Raw genomic sequence first — 21,852 nt, 5'->3', positions numbered from 1 at the left:
GCAAGAGGATTCCCTAGAGAATTAACCCTGTCTGCTCCCTAATCCTTAGAATTTACTTTTAAAGAGGTACTTTAATGAATGATAGTAGTAGGGGAAAAAACTACAACACTGCTCTTTTAAATTCTATAAACACAATGTGATTGGTTTGTCATGGACAACAAAGGCCTTTGCTGAGGTCCCGTTAAAACAACTTTGGGCCATAAAAAAACAAAAAAACAAAACCAAACTGTAGTATTACATTATTTCCCCCTCTCACATGTGCTCTGTTTAAAATATCCCTTGACCTCATTTGACATAAGAAGTTGCTTGTACTATTATTGAGAAAACTCCTGCACCACAGACAGATGACTCTCACCTTGAGCAGCTCAGCATTGGTGGAAGAAATGTCCTGGACGTCATGCAAGATTTTGGCGTCTTGGCTGATCTTGCTGTCTTTCTTGGGGCTGTTTCTAGAGTGGTGTGATACGGACTTCCGATGGAGCATACGGCTGCTCTGATTGTTTTCATGGATCAGCTTGCTGCCATCCAGACCTAAACTCTGCACACTGCCGGTCATGATGGACGCCTGTGGCAAAACAGAACACAGCGTCACTCAGGTGTACAAAGGTCTTCAAACCGTGTTGTTAATCTGTACTAAAGACAAGTGGAGGGAAATTCTCCAAACATGAGCTCTGAGGCTCCAGGAAGAGGCAGCTGTTCTAACAAATGAAAGTCACAATATCAGTTTCCTCTAGCCACTCTGGGCTCCATCCACAACCTCCAAAAACATACCGGTTCCCCAACAATGACCTAAGATTATGGCAGAGACTTGTAGAATATGGTAAATATTAGATTGAGAAGTCCTGTGAGGAACATCCAGTGATAGGACTATGAACTCTAATGCACTGCAGAAAATGCCATAATTCCATAAATGTATAACCATAATAAGTCAACAGAAGCCAGTGGCATAACTAAAGAGCCCATGGCTGCAGTGCGAGTTTTACATGGGTGCCCAAGCATTGTATTGATATGGAGCCCCCAAACTTGCCAAACACACCTGCAGTGTCTGATAGGTGTAACCATAGTAAAGAAACAGTTTTAAGCATTACTCTTACTCAATGCAAAGATAGAGGTATTCATTATCAGAATAGCACCAATGAAAAGCTAATAAGATGGATGAAGGAGAGTTCAGTCGCAACCTTTGCATTCCCTATTGCTACGTCACTGACTGAAGCCAATTAAACATTGGTCAGTAGCTTTTATTTGCTAGCATGGCTTCAGTGTTGAGGGTTAGTCGACATTTGCATTGAATGAGAATTTTCAACTCCTCCCAAATCTGTGCATAGCAATGATGTAAGCGACTCATTTTACTGTCCAAAGGTTTTTATATTTCATTCGCTTTGACAGGGGTTTACCGCTGTGGCAAAATTCAAATATGGAATTCTACATTATTTTCTGATTTAATCAGGGATGGTCAGAAATACCAATTTAAGTTTCCGCCGAAAATCCGCATTCCGCTATTGCCAATTACCGCTAACGATTTCCGCATTCCGATGCGGATTTTTTTGGTAATTTCCGCCGACTTTAACATTGATTTTCTAAAAAACGACAAGGTCTTTTTAAAATCTCTTTTTTCCTCTTGTTCCCACTTGTCTGCTTAACATTCCCTGAAAATGTTGTGTTTCTAGCTCCTATGGAGGATTTGCTATTAACCTGTAAATTCAGCATAATACTGCATATCGGTAATGCAAATTTTCTGTATTTTACATTACAGTCAAAAGCGGTCAACTTTGGCGGTTAATAGCAAAGCCCCCGTAGGTTCTACAAACACCACATTTTCAGGGTATGTCAAGCAGAAAAGTGTAAAGAAGAGGAAAAAAATATTTCAAAAAGACCTTGTAGTTTTTGAGAAAAATCGATGTTAAAATCGGCAGAAGTTACCACGAAAATCCGCATTGGAAACGCTATGCGGTATGATGCCGAATTTAGAGGTTAATAGCCATTAAAGTCTGCGGAAATTTCCACGATTTCCGTGAAAATCTGCCTACCTACCATGTTTCCCCGAAAATAAGACACTGTCTTATATTAATATATATTAAAAGATGTGCTAGGGCTTATTTTCAGAGGATGTCTTATTTTTGGGCAAACACTGGTAGTTTTCCTATACAAAAATGTACATATTGTATGCCATGTGCAACATACACAGAGCTTGTGGTTTGCAGATATTGGCTCTCAATTACAAGAAATTAATTCTGCTGATCATGTAATTAAGAGTCTATTTCTTGCAGGCAGAGAACTCTAACAGGCTCCCCAGAGCTATAATCGGATAAGCTGTGTGTCCTGGGAAGAGGTGAAGTGCTGCTGATTCTTATCACAACAGATCAGGAGGGCTGGCTCCAACAAACACACAAATTGCCTGACACATATATAGGACTGTGTAGAACTCACATTATACTGCTGCTCTCCTGTATCCAGGCTTTGTATTGAGTGTGACTTGCTGGTGTCATGTGGGCTGCTGCTAGGGCTTAAATTCGGAGGATGTCTTACATTTCAAGCATTCTTGAAATTCCTGCTAGGTTTTATTCTCAGGGGATGTCTTACTTTAGGGGAAACACGGTACATGCTGATTTTTTTTTCTGCTAAAATACTTATACGCTGATGAGGCAGTGCAGGTTATTACTCACTATATAAAGCTATAAAAAAAGGAGGGCACAGCCTATATGTAGAGACATTTGGCACCAGGTATGGAAGCCATGACTTTTTTGATGTAGTGCTTTGTGAGCTACAAGAGAGAATAAACTGTCTGCTTATGGTGAGGGGACCAACATGCAAACTCCTGCTTTAATCATGCCCATTTAAAGGGATTCAAGCAGCTTTTTTTGCTGTCCGACCTGATTTATAATAGCTGTAGGTGCTGCCAATTCCCCCCCCCCCCCTCCCTTCATTTATCCAGTGGAAGATGTGGATGTAAGGGTGACTTCTCTAAAGGGTTTAAAGTAAAGTGTCTCATCTCCCCAACGACCTGCCAATGAAAGCTTTTGTTTGCTAAATGCTACTGCTAATTACAGCAGCTCTTATATGCCTGCTCTTTTTGCAGATGGCAGACCACAAAAGTAGGACCATAAAAGCCTCTAACAAACATTTCAATGTAAAAAGGAGGTAGAATGGAATTTTTTGGAGTAATAAGCCACATTGTTAGCATGCATTTAATGTGCTGTTGAAATGCCCAGGGGGCTAAACATGCTGCTTGGAGATTGTACAGAGCAGGGAAGGACTATAATCTGTGTCCCTGCTGGGGAGAAATCCCTTTAGGCCTTGTCTTCTTGATTTCAGGACTGTTACACCCATCAAGACGGAAAGTGAGTGAAATCATCATCAGGCGTACTGAGAGAAATATGTAGAGAAATAAAACCCCTGCAAAGCATCTAAACTTTGTTATGTCCAAAATTTGAATAAAAAGGTTTTGCCTGGACTTCAAAACTCTTTAAAATGCAACATTACATCCTCAAAACACAACTCCGGGTAATTAGCAGAAAAGCCACCTCCTGCTTTCATACCTCCCAAATAAACCATACAAAAACACATTAAAAACGACTGACAGGTGAACAAATAGGCAACAGAAGTATTTTAACAACTCTGAGAAAGGCCAGATTACGATGGCTAAGCTACATGACTGGGTCAGAGCATCCCTAAAACGTCTGGTGTTGTGGGGTTTTTCCCAGCATGCATTGGTTACCTACCAAGAGTCATCCAAGGGAGGACAGCTAGTGAACCACCATATGGTCCGATCCCATAGAAGGCTACTGCAGCCCAAACTGCTCCGGCGCAGGAGATAAGGGGGTCCTGTCTGCAGGGCCGGAGCTACCATAGGAAAAAATAGGCAGTTGCCCCAGGGCCCCAGAGCCTGTAGGGGCCCCCAAGGTGTCCCTCCCCATCTTAAATGTTGCTCCCCAGGGACTCTGCAGAGTCGGTTAAGTTGGGAGGTGATTGGGGGAGGGTCAGCAGCCAGCTCAGGGGCCTAGGAGGGAAATTTGGCTGCAAAAAAGGGCCTCTAATGGCACTTTTTGGTTTGGGGGGGGGTCTGTTGGGGAACCCCCAGGCTAATTCTGCCCTAGGGCCCAATTGTTACTTGAACCGGCCCTGCCGGTCTGTTGAAGTGCAGTGAAGCATCATACTTTACCATCAGCTAGCGGCACAACATGTCCTCCCCACTCCTCTCTTCACTGTAGCTGCTGTACAGTAGCTTCCATGCAGAGACAGGAGCAGCAAGGAGATACTGTACAGGGGCTACAGTGAAAAAGAGAAGAAGAGTGAGAAGATGTTGCGCGGCTAAATGATTGTAATGCGTGACGCTGCTGCTGCTCCGGCTACAGACAGGACTGGACCCCCTTGACAGGGATGGGGGTTTTGCAACAGGTCAGGGAGAGGCACTTTTGCCAGAAGGGCCCCCCTGATCCCCTATTGCAGAGGTGTGTGTGTTGGTGTTGCCTAAGTCAAGTTACGCCCATAAATGCACACCAGTCCCATAAGACAAAAAAAATGTGTTGCTTTTGAACTTTATGTTGATAATATCCAGGATAGCCCTTATTCTCTTTCACTGGAGAATGTGGGGTCCAGGATTTATAGAAAAAGTTTTAGTTTTTGATTCGTCAGACCAAAGCAAAGTTTCTCAATTTGCCTATCTTCATACTTATAGTTTCTGCTTACATAGTAGAGTTTTAGCTTACATTTTTGGATGCAGCTTACAGCCAATGTTTTTCCAGTAGTGTTGCTGAGCCCATGCTGTCATTTCCACTAAAGAATTGTGCCTGTTTTTTTATGGAGTGCTGTCTGGAAGCCCAAAGTTCACAGCAATCCAGTATTGGCTTTCAGCCTTGTCCCTTTCATGCAGAGATTTAGATGTAGAGAATACATTCACAAATTGATATTCTTGATGGACATGATCAAGGAGTTGCTGACCATCTCTTCTCTTGAATGTGTGCTCTTTTTGCACTAGCAGTGTTTTACAGAGTGGTGGGTGCTTTAATTCTGAGAGGCTCAGCCTCTCTGGGATGCTTTGCTTATACCACATTAGAATATTGATAAGTTTGCCAACTAACTAAAGTTGTGAGATATTTCACCCATTTTTATTTTTTTATTTGTATATTATTCAGTAGAGGGATGGGTGTTTTTCAAGCTCAGTCCCCGAAATGCAAGTGGATGATCATATCAAATAATATCTTAAAGAGAATCTGTACTGTCCGATTTGTACAATAAAATACCAATCGATCGAGTCACTGTGATCTCCTGGATCCCTCTTTGCCATTTACGCCGCTCCCCGCCGTGATCCTGGCTATTAACTTTTAATCACCAGTTTTAGGCAGTGTTTACAAACAAAAAACATGGCTAACCAAGAAGGGGTGTGTGTGTGTGTGTGTGTGTGTGTGTGTGTGTGTGTGTGTGTGTGTGTTTTATGATGTTACAATAGACTACTAGTTTTTATTATAGTGAATTTTCTGCACTTCAGTCAGGGATTCTCAGTTTCTCAGCATGGGCAGCTCCCTCCCTCCTCAGACAAGCTGAAATTCAGAGCAGAGACCTGTCTGTGGGGGATAAACAAAGCACACACACAGAGTGTGCATAACTTGTCCCTATCACAGACGAGGCAGTGCATTCCTCTCTGGGTCGACAAAGCTTGACAAAAAAACAAGATTAGATATATTACAGAGACAGTGCAACTAGAAAAGGCTGCAGTAATCCAGACCACATTAGAACAGGTATAGGAACTTATAGGATAGAAGAAATAAGGCTGAACAATTTGTTACAGAGTCTCTAAGTTCCAACTCACAGACTTGGTTACCTCGATCTCCCTGAGAAGCTCTGACTGTCCACAGGTCTCCAGGTCTTCTAGTGCTTCCCCAAAGACTCGCCAGAAGCTGTCATCATGGTCGGTCTCCAGGCCGTTGGGCTGGCTGGGGTATCTGTTGAATCAAACATGATGAGTCTCTGTGGAAGCATCTTCTGAACCCCCTCCAGCCTCAAACCCTCTGGAAATCTTCTCTCACAATGGTACAGATCATGAGCACCTTTTGGGGGCACCCTCACCATGGCACGCCAACGCACTAACCTAGATCAATCTCTGTGGGATTACGGTTAGGGGGGTTGGTATGGAACATAGTGATGACCATTCTGGGAATGAGGACAACATGCAGGTTAAGAAAGGAGAGAGAAAAGGATGATGGATGAGCACATGGGGAAGAGGTATAAGGGTACACAGGAGGCCCCGTGAGTTGTTAGTGCACAGGAGGGAAAGTGGGAAGCGGATCAGAACTGTGACACAGAAAACCTGGGAAAAGAGAGAGAGAAAGAGAAACACAAAGACCAGAACAGAGGATGTGAGAAAGTGATGAAAGGAGATTATACACAACATACACTAAACCAATGTACAACTAATGAGCATGAAGGGTGTGGGGTTAGTGGAAACAATTCAGGTTTATATTGATTTTTTTGCAAGATCTTTTAAAATGCACACTTTCCTGGAGAGAAATATGGAGGCCGCCACATATGGCCCTTTTTTAAAATGCTTGTTCCTTGCAGGGCTGGAGCTACCATAGGAAAAAATGGGCAATTGCCCTAGGCTTGCCCTAGGGCCCCAGAGCCTATAGGGGCCCCCAAATTGTCCCTCCCCCATCTTAACGGTTGCTCCCCAGGGACTCTGCAGAGTCTGTTAAGTTGGGAGGTGATTGAGGGGAGGGTCAGCAGCCAGTTCAGGGGCCCAGGAGGGAAGTTTGGCTGCAACATGCCCCCCAACGCCCCGTTTTCGGCGGGACTGTCCCGGGTTGGGTGGCCCCTCCTGCTATCCCGTTGCCACCCCCCCCCCCCCCCCAATGTCCCGGGCTATGCAGAGCCTCAGAGGTGACAAAAAAATAAAAAAAATAAAAAAAAATCGATGCGCCAGCCGCGCAATGCAGGGAGTGGGGGCTGCATCATTCCTCCTTCCCTCCGGCTCTCTGAAGCTGCCTACTGTGTGTGGCCCCCCCCCCACCGGATGCAGAGTTTGCGCAGCGGTGGTCATCTTACCTGTCTATGCACTCATACCGGGAGCTGGCTTCATTCTACTTCCTGTTTCCTATGACGTCATAGTAAACAGGAACTAGAAGAGAAGAGCCGGCTCCCGTACGAGCGCATAGACAGGTATGTGACCACCGCTGCGCAAACTCTGCATCCAGGGGGGGGCACACAGTAGGCAGCTTCAGAGAGCCGGAGGGAGGGAGGGAGGAACGATGCAGCCCCCACTCCCCGCATTGCGCAGCTGGTGCATCGATTTTTTTTTACCTCTTCTCTGTCCAGGCACCACCCTCCCCACCCAAAGTGGCACCCTCCTCCCCACCCAGATGCACCCTCCTCCCCACCCAAAGTGGCACCCTCCTCTCCACCCAGATGCACCCTCCTCCCCACCCTACCCACCCAAAGTAGCACCCTCCTCTCCACGCCTGGGCACCCTACTCTCCACTCAGTGATACCCTCCTCCGAACCCATGGGCACCCTCCTCCCAACCCAGATGCATCCTCCTCCCCACCCACGGGCACCCTCCTCCCCACCCAGTGGCACCCACCTCCCCATCCTCCTCCCCACCTGCTGGCACCCTCCTCCCCACCTGCTGGCACCCTCCCCCCCCAGTGGCACCACCTCCCCCCCAGTGGCACCACCTCCCCATCCACTGGCACCACCCTCCCCACCTTGGCACCCTCCTCCCCACCTGCTGGCACCCTCCCCCCCCAGTGGCACCCACCTCCCCACCCAGTGGCACCCACCTCCCCACCCAGTGGCACCCACCTCCCCACCCAGTGGCACCCACCTCCCCACCCAGTGGCACCCTCCTCCCCAACTGCTGGCACCCTCCTCCCCAACTGCTGGCACCCTCCTCCCCACCTGCTGGCACCCTCCTCCCCACCTGCTGGCACCCTCCTCCCCACCTACTGGCACCCTCCTCCCCACCTACTGGCACCCTCCTCCCCACCTACTGGCACCCTCCTCCCCACCTACTGGCACCCTCCTCCCCACCTACTGGCAAACTCCTCCCCACCTACTGGCAAACTCCTCCCCACCCAGTGGCACCCTCCTCCCCACCCAGTGGCACCCTCCTCCCTCCCATTGTCACCCTCCTGCAAAAGCAGGGGTGTGGCTTAAGGCTGCACAGGGGGCGTGGCTTAAGTGTCCCTCTTTGGCATTTTCAAAAGTTGGAGGTATGCTTTTTGGTTGGGGGGGGGGGGGTCCCCAGGCTAATTTTGCCCTAGGGCCCAATTGTTACTTGAACCGGCCCTGGTTCCTTGGCTGTAATGGTGGCACTCTCACAGTAATACTAGAGTCGCTCAGGGAGATCACTTATAGCATCCCCTGTATTTCTCTCATGACTGGTGCACTTTACCATGTCTTGCAGTTCTTCATATAAAAGCTTCAGCAATATGTACAATATTACAGAACATGGAAAAATGATTGAAAGTGTTAATATACTGCTACAGAAGTGTCTTTAAAATAAAACTCAGATCAGTAATGCAGTGTACTTGCAAAACCATAAGACAAAGAAAGTGTGCGTGTGCGTGTGTGTGTGTGGTGTGTGTGGTGTGGTGTGTGTGTGTTGGGCAGCATGGTGGCACAGTGGGCTGCATGGTGGCACAGTGGTTGGCACTTTCGCCTTGCAACTGATTGTCCAGTTTACATCTCAGCCAGGGCACTATCTGCACAGTGTGCATGTTCTCCCTGTGTTTGCGTTTCCCACATCGTAAAAAACATACAAGCAAGTAAATTGGCTTACCCCTAAATTGGCCTAAGACTACTACACATACACTACACGATATAGACACAGGACCATGATACATACATGACAAAATACATACACATACATATGAATAGGGTAGGGATTAGATTGTAAGCCCCTTTGAGGGACATTTAGTGACAAGACAATATATACACTGTACAGCGCTGCAGAAGATTTCTGCGCTTTATAAATACTAAAATATATATATTTTTTATATATTTCCCGGCTGGATAACGAATATTGTTCTGCCCCAGACCTCTCCATCATACACACATGATTTAACTGACATTCATCTGCAGATCAAGCAATCATCCGCAGATCTGAAAATCCATCCTGGTGGATCTGATCCGCAGATGAATGTCAGTTAAATCATGTGTGTGTGATGATCTGCAGATCTCATAGACTATCATTGCAATTTGCAGGAATGGATTTTTGGCAGGAACAGATCTTTTGCAGATACTGATCTTTTGTGTCTGTACAGCATCGGTGTGTGCAGCATCTTGCAAAGATTTTTTTTCTGATGGGGAGTTCAGCTCCATAGAATAGACTGTGTAGGTATGGCTCTCATACTACATGAAGGGTGGTAAGATTGGTCTGTGATCTTTCATTTTCCAAAGACTATGGTCTGATGTGTGTATGCACCTTTAGGATCAGGCTTGTTGGTTTTTTTTTATTACGGTAATTATCGATTGTTAGGGCACTTTCTCTTTTCAGATACGATCGTAAAATCCATTATCCTGTTCAACAAAATTCTGTATAGTGATCGAATGTAGAATGGTTTCACGCAGGTACGTAACAATAGACCCTGCAAGGGATGCCTCCGTAGGGGGGCCCAGAAGCCACAGTGGGCCTGTGGGGGGAAGTTTGAGAGACTAAGGGCATGGAGAGAAAAACGTATTCTGCTCTCGCACCATTGTTAGATTGACTGCATGTGTCCACCACACAGATAAGGAATCACACAACTTTGGAATTTGTACACTGTCCCTGCTCCCTAGGGTTCGTAAAAAAACATCTGTCTCACACTGCTGCAAAGTTAATGAAAGTTACAAAGGAGTCGCAGGGTGAAAAAAAAAGTTGTAGACTTTCTCTTATCCAGCATTCCTAGATTCTTATAACACACAGCAGGCTTATGTCTGATTACTTTTACAACACAATGGAGTGGGCAAGATTGATGTCTGACTGTTGCTGCCTCATTGAGAACTTGTTGTCTCATACTGAGTCAAAAATCCTGTAATAACAGTATCAATCAGTGACATTGTGAATGTTTTGCCAAAGTTACATTGATACTATATCTTCTGTTCAGCATGTCATTGTTGTTCCTCCATATAGCATGTGCTCTCATGTAGTAAAATAATACAGCTGGGTGTGTATGTATGTACTGGGAGCAGAGCTGCAACGAGGGACTGGTCAGCTGCAAGGGGCTGGAGGAAGCGCAGGGTAAGTAGATCTAGGGGTAGCATAGATTGCCTAATGTTTCCTTTAAGTCTAATGCTGGGTAGAGTTGGGCCGAACGGTTCGCCGGCGAACGGGGTTCGCGCGAACTTAGGTGGTTCGCGTGCGGGTACCGCACGCGAACCTTTTGCGGAAGAAGTTCGGTTCGCCCCATAATGCACCTGAGGGTCAACTTTGACCCTCTACATCACAGTCAGCAGGCCCAGTGTAGCCAATTAGGCTACACTAGCCCCTGGAGCCCCACCCCCCCTTATATAAGGCAGGCAGCGGCGGCCATTACGGCCACTCGTGTGCCTGCATTAGTCAGAGTAGGGCGAGCTGCTGCAGACTGTCTCTCAGGGAAAGATTAGTTAGGCTTAACTTCTTCCTGGCTGCATACCTGTTCTGTTCAGTGAGCCCTCAGCCCACTGCATACCTGTACTGTGATCCTGCCACTGCATAGCTGTTCAGTGATCCTGCCACAGCATACCTGTTCTGTTCAGTGAGCCCTCAGCCCACTGCATACCTGTACTGTGATCCTGCCACTGCATAGCTGTTCAGTGATCCTGCCACAGCATACCTGTTCTGTTCAGTGAGCCCTCAGCCCACTGCATACCTGTACTGTGATCCTGCCACTGCATACCTGTTCAGTGATCCTGCCACAGCATACCTGTTCTGTTCAGTGAGCCCTCAGCCCACTGCATACCTGTACTGTGATCCTGCCACTGCATAGCTGTTCAGTGATCCTGCCACAGCATACCTGTTCTGTTCAGTGAGCCCCCAGCCCACTGCATACCTGTACTGTGATCCTGCCACTGCATACCTGTTCAGTGATCCTGCCACAGCATACCTGTTCTGTTCAGTGAGCCCTCAGCCCACTGCATACCTGTACTGTGATCCTGCCACTGCATACCTGTTCAGTGATCCTGCCACAGCATACCTGTTCTGTTCAGTGAGCCCTCAGCCCACTGCATACCTGTACTGTGATCCTGCCACTGCATAGCTGTTCAGTGATCCTGCCACAGCATACCTGTTCTGTTCAGTGAGCCCCCAGCCCACTGCATACCTGTACTGTGATCCTGCCACTGCATACCTGTTCAGTGATCCTGCCACAGCATACCTGTTCTGTTCAGTGAGCCCTCAGCCCACTGCATACCTGTACTGTGATCCTGCCACTGCATACCTGTTCAGTGATCCTGCCACAGCATACCTGTTCTGTTCAGTGAGCCCTCAGCCCACTGCATACCTGTACTGTGATCCTGCCACTGCATAGCTGTTCAGTGATCCTGCCACAGCATACCTGTTCTGTTCAGTGAGCCCTCAGCCCACTGCATACCTGTACTGTGATCCTGCCACTGCATACCTGTTCAGTGATCCTGCCACTGTATACCTGTTCTGTGAACCCGCCACTGTATACCTGTTCTGTTCAGTGGACCCGCCACTGTATACCTGTTCTGTGAACCCGCCACTGTATACCTGTTCTGTTCAGTGGACCCGCCACTGTATACCTGTTCTGTGAACCCGCCACTGTATACCTGTTCTGTTCAGTGGACCTGCCACTGTATACCTGTTTAGTGAACACGCCACTGCATACCTGTTGTGTTCAGTGAACCTGCCACTGCATACCTGTTCTGTGAACCCGCCACTGTATACCTGTTCTGTTCAGTGGACCCGCCACTGTATACCTGTTCTGTGAACCCGCCACTGTATACCTGTTCTGTTCAGTGGACCTGCCACTGTATACCTGTTTAGTGAACACGCCACTGCATACCTGTTGTGTTCAGTGAACCTGCCACTGCATACCTGTTCTGTGAACCCGCCACTGTATACCTGTTCTGTTCAGTGGACCCGCCACTGTATACCTGTTCTGTGAACCCGCCACTGTATACCTGTTCTGTTCAGTGGACCTGCCACTGTATACCTGTTTAGTGAACACGCCACTGCATACCTGTTGTGTTCAGTGAACCTGCCACTGCATACCTGTTCTGTGAACCCGCCACTGTATACCTGTTCTGTTCAGTGGACCCGCCACTGTATACCTGTTCTGTTCAGTGGACCTGCCACTGTATACCTGTTCTGTTCAGTGGACCTGCCACTGTATACCTGTTTAGTGAACACGCCACTGCATACCTGTTGTGTTCAGTGAACCCGCCACTGTATACCTGTACTGTTCAGTGAACCCACCGCATCAGTGCGCATACCTGTGCAGTTAAGTGAACCCACCTACCTACGTGAGTGCACGCAGTGTGATATACCACTCCGTGCATACCCGATATGGACAAAACAGGTAGAGGAAGAGGAAGAGGTAGTGGCAGAGGCAGAGGAAGGCCACCCGGCAGGTCTGCGCGAGGTCATGTAAATGTAATTTCGTGTGGACCTGGCCCACAGTACAGTGCTCGGAAGAAGGCACGTCCCATCACCTCCCAAGATTGTCAGGACGTGGTTGAGTATTTAGCGACACAGAACACCTCATCTTGCTCAGCCACCAGCGCTACTACTAGCACCACTTCCGCTGCATTTGACACTTCGCAAGAATTATTTAGTGGTGGTGAAATCACTGATGCACAGCCATTGTTACAGCCAGATGAATTTTCACCAGCTCATATGTCTGCGTTACGCGACAACACTATGGATGTAACGTGTAAGGAGGATGAAGGACCTACACATTTGGATTTTTCTGAGGCAAGCGAAGCTGGGCAGGATGATTACGATGATGACGATGATAGGGATCCTCTGTATGTTCCCAATAGAGGAGATGAAGAGGGGGACAGTTCAGAGGGGGAGTCAGAGAGTAGTAGGAGGATAGAAGTTGCTGAAAGAAGCTGGGGCAGCTCTTCGTCAGAAACAGCTGGTGGCAGAGTCCGGCACCATGTATCGCCAGATTCGCCACCTATGTACAGCCAGCCAACTTGCCCTTCAGCATCAGCTGCTGAGGTGCCCACATCCCAGGGTGGCTCAGCGGTGTGGAAATTTTTTAATGTGTGTGCCTCAGATCGGACCAAAGCCATCTGTTCGCTCTGCCAACAAAAATTGAGCCGTGGAAAGGCCAACACTCACGTAGGGACAAGTGCCTTACGAAGGCACCTGCAGAAAAGGCACAAACAGCAATGGGATGGCCACCTGAGCAAAAGCAGCAGCAGCACACAAAAGCAAAGTCACCCTCCTTCTCCTCTTCCTCCTTCAGGTGCATCATCTGCTTATGCCGCTCTCTCCCTTGCACCTTCACAGGCACCCTCCTCCACTCCGCCTCTGCCCTTGAGCGGTTCCTGCTCCTCTGCCCACAGCAGCAGTCAGGTGTCCGTGAAGGAAATGTTTGAGCGGAAGAAGCCACTTTTGGCCAGTCACCCCCTTGCCCGGCGTCTGACAGCTGGCGTGGCGGAACTGTTAGCTCGCCAGCTGTTACCATACCGGCTGGTGGACTCTGAGGCCTTCCGTAAATTTGTGGCCATCGGAACACCGCAGTGGAAGATGCCAGGCCGCACTTATTTTTCCAGAAAGGCCATACCCCAACTGCACCGTGAAGTTGAGAGGCAAGTGGTGTCATCTCTTGCGAAGAGCGTTGGGTCAAGGGTACACCTGACCACGGATGCCTGGTCTGCCAAGCACGGGCAGGGCCGCTACATTACCTACACAGCCCATTGGGTGAACCTGGTGGTGAACGATGGCAAGCAGAAAGCGGCGGACCAAATTGTGACACCTCCACGGCTTGCAGGCAGGCCTCCTGCCACCTCCTCTCCTCCTGCTACATGCTCTTCGCTGTCCTCCTCCTCCTCCTTGGCTGAGTGGCAGTTCTCCTCTCCAGCTACACAGCCCCAGCTCCGCAGGGCCTATGCTGCATGCCAGGTACGACGGTGTCACGCCATCTTAGACATGGCTTGTCTCAAAGCGGAGAGTCACACTGGAGCAGCTCTCCTGGCTGCTCTTAAGAAACAGGTGGATGAGTGGCTGACCCCGCACCACCTGGAGATAGGCAACGTGGTGTGCGACAACGGCAGCAATCTGCTTGCCGCTTTGCATATGGGGAAGCTGACACACATACCCTGCATGGCACATGTCATGAATCTGGTGGTTCAAAGATTTGTGGCAAAGTACCCTGGCTTAGCGGATGTCCTGAAGCAGGCCAGGAAGTTCTGTGGGCATTTGAGGCGCTCTTACACAGCCATGGCACGATTTGCAGAAATTCAGCGTAAAAACAACATGCCGGTGAGACGCCTCATTTGCGATAGCCCCACTCGCTGGAACTCGACCCTCCTCATGTTCTCCCGCCTGCTAGAACAGAAGAAAGCCGTCACCCAGTACCTCTACAACTGGAGTAGAACGAAACAGTCTGGGAAGATGGGGATGTTCTGGCCCGACAACTGGACAATGATGAAAAATGCATGCAGGCTCATGCGGCCGTTTGAGGAGGTGACCAACCTGGTGAGCCGCAGTGAGGGCACCATCAGCGACTTAATTCCCTACGCGTACTTCTTGGAGCGTGCTGTGCGTAGAGTGGCGGATGAAGCTGCGAATGAGCGTGACCAGGAACCGTTACGGCAGGAACAGGCATGGGACCAATTTTCATCAGACCCAGCTGTTTCCTCAACACCTGCGGCAGCACAGAGGGGGGAGGAGGAGGAAGAAGAGAGGTCATGTGCAGAAGATGAGTCAGACTCAGAGGATGATGAGCAAGGTGTTTCTTTGGGGGAGGAGGAGGAGGAGGAGGGGACAGCGGCAGGAGAACAACCGCAGCAGGCGTCGCAGGGGGCTTGTGCTGCGCAACCTTCCCGTGGTATTGTTCGCGGCTGGGGGGAGGAGGTTGACTTACCTGACGTCACTGAGGAAGAGCAAGAGGAGATGGAGGGTACTGGATCCGACTTTGTGCAGATGTCGTCTTTTATGCTGTCCTGCCTGTTGAGGGACCCCCGTATAAAAAACCTCAAGGGGAATGAGCTGTACTGGGTGGCCACACTACTAGACCCTCGGTACAGGCACAAAGTGGCGGACCTGTTACCAACTCACCGGAAGGTGGAAAGGATGCAGCACATGCAGAACCAGCTGTCAACTATGCTTTACAATGCCTTTAAGGGTGATGTGACGGCACAACGCCAGCAAGGTACCACTGCCACTAATCCTCCTCCCGTGTCCACGCAGTCAAAGACAGGACGCTCCAGCGATCTCATGGTGATGTCGGACATGCGGACGTTCTTTAGTCCAACGCCTCGCCGTAGCCCTTCCGGATCCACCCTCCACCAACGCCTGGAACGGCAGGTAGCCGACTACCTGGCCTTAAGTGTGGATGTAGACACTGCTGTGAACAGCGATGAGGAACCCTTGAACTACTGGGTGCGCAGGCTTGACCTGTGGCCAGAGCTGTCCCAATTTGCCATCCAACTTCTCTCCTGCCCTGCCGCAAGCGTCCTCTCAGAAAGGACCTTCAGCGCAGCTGGAGGCATTGTCACAGAGAAGAGAAGTCGCCTAAGTCACAAAAGTGTTAAGTACCTCACCTTTATAAAAATGAATGAGGCATGGATCCCGGAGGGCTGCTGCCCGCCCCAAGACTAAGTCAGTCCCCGCACATACAGCATCTCTGCCTGCACGCCGTGTGACTGGCTGCCTGGCCTGCCCCAAGAAGACTAAGTCGCTCCCAGTCCCTCCACACAGCATGTCTGCCTGCAGGCCGCTTCACTACCTTCTCCGCCACCACCAACAGGGTCCGGGACTCCAGGCGGATTGCTGAATTTTTTAGGCCGCTGCTAGCAGCGGCCGCTGTAATAATTTTTCGGGTGCGTGTACATGACTGCCTAATTTTTCTGGCTGCACTGCGGGCAGCTGCAACAACAAAAGAAAAGGCATGAACATGCGCCCATTCCCCTTCGTGATCATTACCTTGCCGTGGTGAAGGGGCTTGCGTATCACAATGGAGCAATGACCGGCGCCTAGATGAGTGTCTCGGGGGGCACACCCACGATAATAAGGTCGTTGCCTCATTGTGGTCAGACCAAATTTGATCAGCTGGACAGTCACTGTTCTGTCATTCAGCTACATCAGCCAGGTGACTGACCATATGGGCTGTAAAGCCACCAAAACCTGCACTCTCGCCATGGTGCGCACCAGTCCAGCACGGCCGTCACTACACAAACAGCTGTTTGCGGTGCGTTACACGATGAGTTTGGTGCGTCAGTGTGAAGCAGTACCTTAATTACACTACCTGATTGATGTATACACATGCAAGATGTTTGAAAGCACTTTAGGCCTGTCATTTAACATTCAATGTGATTTCTGCCCTTAAAACGCTGCTTTGCGTCAAATCCAGATTTTTCCCGGGGACTTTTGGCATGTATCCCACTCCGCCATCCCCCCCTCCAGGTGTTAGACCCCTTGAAACATCTTTTCCATCACTTTTGTGGCCAGCATAATTAATTTTTTTTTTCAAAGTTCGCATCCCCATTGAAGTCTATTGCGGTTCGCGAACTTTAACGCGAACCGAACCTTTCGCGAAAGTTCGCGAACCGAAAATCGGAGGTTCGGCCCAACTCTAATGCTGGGTACACACTATGAGATTTTATGGTCAATTTAGCGATTATTTCCAACATGTCCGATTTGCTTTCCGATCGATTTCCGAGCATTCTCCGATTGATTTCCCATTAGAGTTAACGGAATCTATCGGAAAATGCTCGGAAATCGATCGGAAAGCAAATTGGACATGTTGGAAATGATCGATCCAACAGTAAATCGACCATAAAATCTCATAGTGTGTACCAGGCATAAGTGTTTTTATCTGCATGGGAAAACACATTGGTCCTTAGTTTTTCTGTGCAGAAAGCGACTAAGCGAGGGAGGTGGAGGTGAGGGGACCTCATCCAAAGTTTTGCAGGGGGGCCAGTGATGCCTAGTTACTCCCCTGGTTTCACGTCCATTTTCTCCACACAGTTTGATACAATCTGTGAAAATCATAAAAATCAGATCAATGATCGTGTGCGAGGAAAATATTGTACAGTTAATGGACACCTTTGGTCTGGGAATGTTGAGTTGTCACTAAAGCTTGGATACAAGAAAAATGTCTGCTTTTGTTTTGAATAGTTTTAGATCCCCTGCTGGGCATATATTCCCCGTCCCTAAGACCTGCATTTAAAGTGAGCCCTGGTGGTCCTGGGGACCCACAATGACAGCAATGACTTATGTTGGTGTTCCATTTCCTTACTAATGTATAATACATGTTTTAATTTTTGGTGTGTCTGTCCCTGCATGAGGGACGCAGACAGCAACAACCGCCCCACCCCCATACCAAAAATAAAAGGTAATGATCCCTTTTCACACCATCCACAACGAAAATCTGTTTCTTTTGGAACCGGACTGACTGTGCTGTTGCTCCACTGATCAGGCACACCTTAAAGGGAACCCAAGACAAGAGGAAAATGTAGGCCGACATGCTTGTTCCACTTTAAATAATGTGCATTGCCTGGCTGTCCTGCTGATCCTCTGCCTCTAAAACTTAAAGCCATAGACCCTGAACAAGCATGCAGATAAGAGATCGATGACAAAGCTGACAACATTAGCTGCATGCTTGTTTAAGGTGTGCGATTTAGACTCTATTGACCAGAAAGATCAGCAGCTCTGCCAGGTAACTATCAATGTTTAAAAGGAAATAAAGATGTCAGCTTCCATACGTCTCACACCTTGGGTTCCTTTTAAATCATGCCTGTATGTCCGCTGCTGATAGGAGTCTCCAGTCGTGGGCCATCATATTCCTCTGCAGCAGGCTGTGACACTTACCGGGTTGGCTTGTCCCACTCTTCCTCACTGAAGGTCCCATCCAGGAACGGGTAGCTTTTCCTGTGCTCTACGGGTGGAGTGTTCATCTTCTGCCGGCTGGCTCGCCACTCATGGGGGTGCAGGGAGAGACCCACAGCCTGATGCATGTAGTTCCCTGAAATAATAAACCATGAACAAGAATAATTAATCCATGCCATGCACTGATGAGGAGCAAACAATCCAAAACTGTCTGTATGCATGTTGGATTATTATGGCTCTGTATAACATAACAAGCTGACACATCATTGCATTCCAGCGGTTCTGGAGGTGTGTTTAGCTTCTAACGGTACAATGGTTAATTTGCATATATTCAGCAGTGATGCTCTGGGAGACATCTCAAGCTCACTCCAACCTGAATTATCGCAAATTCTTTCTGTTTTAAGAAAGCAAACTTGTTTTTCTGAAAGAATAAATCACTGTCGTTTTTTTACACTACTAGTCTCCCCTAGAGCGATTTTGCTTCTGTTCCTGGAAAACACAGACATGTGAATCCAGCTAAGAATCACTTGTATTTCAGGGATTCTGGTGAGATGAGAACTAGGTTCAGTTTCATACCTATAGTCTTTACAAGGAAAACCCCCTCTAAATTCTGCTGTATATGCGCTAGATACTCAGCACAGGCAGCCCCAACCAGCTGCTTTGACCAAGAGCCATGTAGCATGTATACAAATGTTATGGATGGACTAACTGGTCAGCTTCTGCATTCTTAGGTAAAAAGTCCCACTTCTTACCCACCCATTACTTCCTCCAGATGCTTCACAGGACTTTCCTTGCAGCTACAGCATCCAACAGATTCCGTCAGAGTCTGCTGCCAGATTTGTCTAATTTAACAAAAGCTTCTATATGTTGCAGTAACATTTATAACAATGAGATGACCCACCAGGGCTGAGGTTACCTTGACTGTTATATCCCGTCTCAATACCGGAGCCGTCCCAGGACTCCAGGGCACTGTCCACGCTGGGAATGGTGGTGGAATAGATCTCTGACAGCTTGCTGGTCTTCTGAGAGTCCGTCAGGTCATCTTCTGGATCACTTCCTTCATTAACTTCATCAGAGAGCTTCTGGGAATGAGGCCCTGCAAAGGGAAGCCTGTTACCTCAGAGGAAGTGCTGAATGAATGGAATCCACAGAATGCATGAAACCAGCGTGTGTGGCGATCATAACCTGCAGGTTCTACGCCGGCACAGTCCACTCAGAACTTTGGCTTATTTACCCTATTACAGAATACTTGTAAATCAAATACTACTACATTAACACCCAGGGGCATAACTACAGGAAAGCAGCCCCTACAAATGCAGGGGGCCCTCGGAGCTGTAAGGGGGCCTCAACTACTATATTACTTCCTCTGATAAAGGGGTCATAACTTCAGATCAGGTGTTTGTGGCTACACTTGTTATGGGTGTGAAGATTGATGGCCACACTTGGTTTATGACCCTTACAAGATGTCCCCCCCCCCCCCCCCCCCCAGGATGTGAGTGCTATAAGGGGTTGGCAAAGGAAAGGGTGTGATAATTTATAGCAGTGGTCTCAAACTCAATTTACCTGGGGGCTGCAGGAGGCAAAGTCAGGATGAGGCTGGGCCGCATAAGGAATTTCACAATCACAGAGAGGGGCAGGGAGAGGCGGCGATCCGTGCCGCGATTGACGTCAGGAGGGGCAGAGCTGAAGCTGAAAGCTCTGCCCCTTCCAGGAAATGCCGGCGGATTGCCCCCTGGGCAATATGGGGGCTCTGCAGCCCTCGTTTAGCGGCAGGGATGCAGCGGATTACTTGGGAGCACTGAAGCAAACTATAAGGAAGCTTTTGCCGGCGAGGGCCACAAAATATTGTATCAAGGGCCGCAAATGGCCCGCGGGCCGCGAGTTTGAGACCCCTGATTTATAGGTAGGATCCCATAATTTATAGTTACGCCCCTGTTAAAACCACTGTTAACCCCCAAACTCCCTTAATACTTTTATACTGCATTTTTGATGCAGACACCTGCTGACCACTTTTTTCGTAACCCCCCTGGCATTACATTTCTGCTGGATTTCTGTGCAAAAAGTGGTTGAATTACAGTAGTTTTCATGAAATCTTTTTGCTTTGCATGCAACTTACCAACATTTGTCAAGCCAGAGTCTAGTATATATTTTAAAGTATGATGATGATGATGATGATGATGATGATGATGATGATGATGATAGGTAAACGAAAGTTAAAATATGAAATGTCAAAAAATAAATTTAATTTCATTTTCCTTTCCTGCCGGGCCACAATTTCCCCACTTTTCAGCTTTTTGGCAGAAAACATGCAGTTTTACCAAATTAAAATCTGCGTTTATGTGCAAATTGCTGCATGCAGGTTTCCAGACCATGTGAAAAAATTGCATACACGAATTTTAAAGTGAAAAATGCATGTGAAAAAATAGAACCCTGCCTTAAGCTGGTGTTACACTTGTCTAAAAGTTTTATGCATGCATTTTACTCCACCTGACAGTGCTGCGTTGCTGTCATTTTCTGCATGTGAAAAACGCATACAAGTGTGAACTAACCCATTGATCAACACTGGTTCTCAGTTTTCCCATGCAGAAAATGCACAGAAAAAGTGTAAATTCAGCCTTAGAACTTCTTAACGAGCCTGACTCATCCATACAGTTTTCAGGTATTTTTCTCTGGAGGAGTCATGCTTATCCATACCACCAGGGAGGTTATAGTGACCCTATAGTGAAAGGAGGCTGCTGCATTCATTAATTTTTCATAATGCCAATTTGCCTGGAAGCTCTGCACATCTTCTGCCTACTTCAATCCACTGACCCAGAACAAGCATGCAGATCAGGTGGTCTGCCTACAGTCTGAATCACACACCTGAAACAAGCATGTGGTTAGTGTCAGACAGACATTACTGTGATGGGGAGAAGGATAGCCACCATTGTTTAACCATTTACCGCCATCCTAACGTATTAAAACGTCATGCTTACCGCTATTAACAGCAACATGACGTTTTAATCTGTCGCGCATTCCCGCCGCTGCTACCGCCGTGTGTCCGCCGCCATTATCGTCGGGATCCCGTGCTGGGTGATTGGGGAAGAGGACCGAACAGTCCTCTACCCAATCGCAGTGCCTGGAGTGAATGGACGTGACCGCGAACAGCGGCTACGTCCATTCACATAAACAGGAAATGTAACAGTTTAATAAAGTGTAAAAAAAAAAAAAAAAAAAAAAAATGAACACGTCCTATGAGTGTTCACTAGCGCCATCTTGTGGCCAAAAAGTATATTACACCTGCAAAATACATACATTTTCAAGTATATACACATCATTAATAAAATTACACTTCCAACCCTCCCCCCCAAAAAAAACACTTGTAAAAGAAAAAAATCAGCTTAAAAAAAATAAATAAATAGTTGCCTTAGGGACTCAGCTTTTTTTATTCTATATTTTATGGGGGAAAATTAATTTTAATTTATTACATAGGGGCTTGTAATTATGGCCAGAACAAACAGAAAAATAACCACTTATATTTCAAAATAATATACTGTCGCCATACATTGTGGTAGGGACATAATCTAAACTGTTTAATTATCGGGACCACTGGGAAAATAAAACGTGTTTGTTTTATCCACAGGAGAATGTTTAATTTTAAAACTATAAAGGCTGAACACTGAGAAATAATGATTTTTTTTCTTTTTTTTCTGTTTTTCTCATTAAAATGCATTTAGAATAAAAAAATTCTTAGCAAAATGTACTATCCACAGAAAGCCTAATTGGTGGCGAAAAAAACGAGGTATAGATCTTTTTCTTGTGATAAGTAGTAATAAAGTTATTAGGGAATAAAAGGGAGGAGCGCTGACAACTGAAAATTGCTCTGGTCCGTT

General features: G+C 47.6%; 1 protein-coding gene across 13 annotated transcripts in view; it reads right to left on the bottom strand.

Annotated features, from left to right (window-relative positions):
* The window catches only part of GRIP2 (glutamate receptor interacting protein 2), a 627,309-nt gene that overhangs the window by 14,629 nt on the left and 590,828 nt on the right, over nucleotides 1–21,852 (bottom strand). For 12 of the 13 annotated variants that reach the window (XM_068253049.1, XM_068253055.1, XM_068253054.1 and 9 more), the window contains exons 19-22: nucleotides 18,897–19,076; nucleotides 17,963–18,116; nucleotides 5,819–5,939; nucleotides 356–565 (exon numbers count right to left, since the gene is read on the bottom strand). In XM_068253049.1, the coding sequence (XP_068109150.1) occupies nucleotides 356–565; nucleotides 5,819–5,939; nucleotides 17,963–18,116; nucleotides 18,897–19,076 (665 nt within the window). The other variant, XM_068253060.1, reaches the window with a different exon arrangement.

The sequence above is a fragment of the Hyperolius riggenbachi genome, chromosome 9 (assembly GCF_040937935.1).
Source record: "Hyperolius riggenbachi isolate aHypRig1 chromosome 9, aHypRig1.pri, whole genome shotgun sequence".
Taxonomy (NCBI): domain Eukaryota; kingdom Metazoa; phylum Chordata; class Amphibia; order Anura; family Hyperoliidae; genus Hyperolius; species Hyperolius riggenbachi.
Note: the sequence above shows the minus strand (reverse complement) of the source record. Positions and strands in the feature narration are given on the sequence as shown.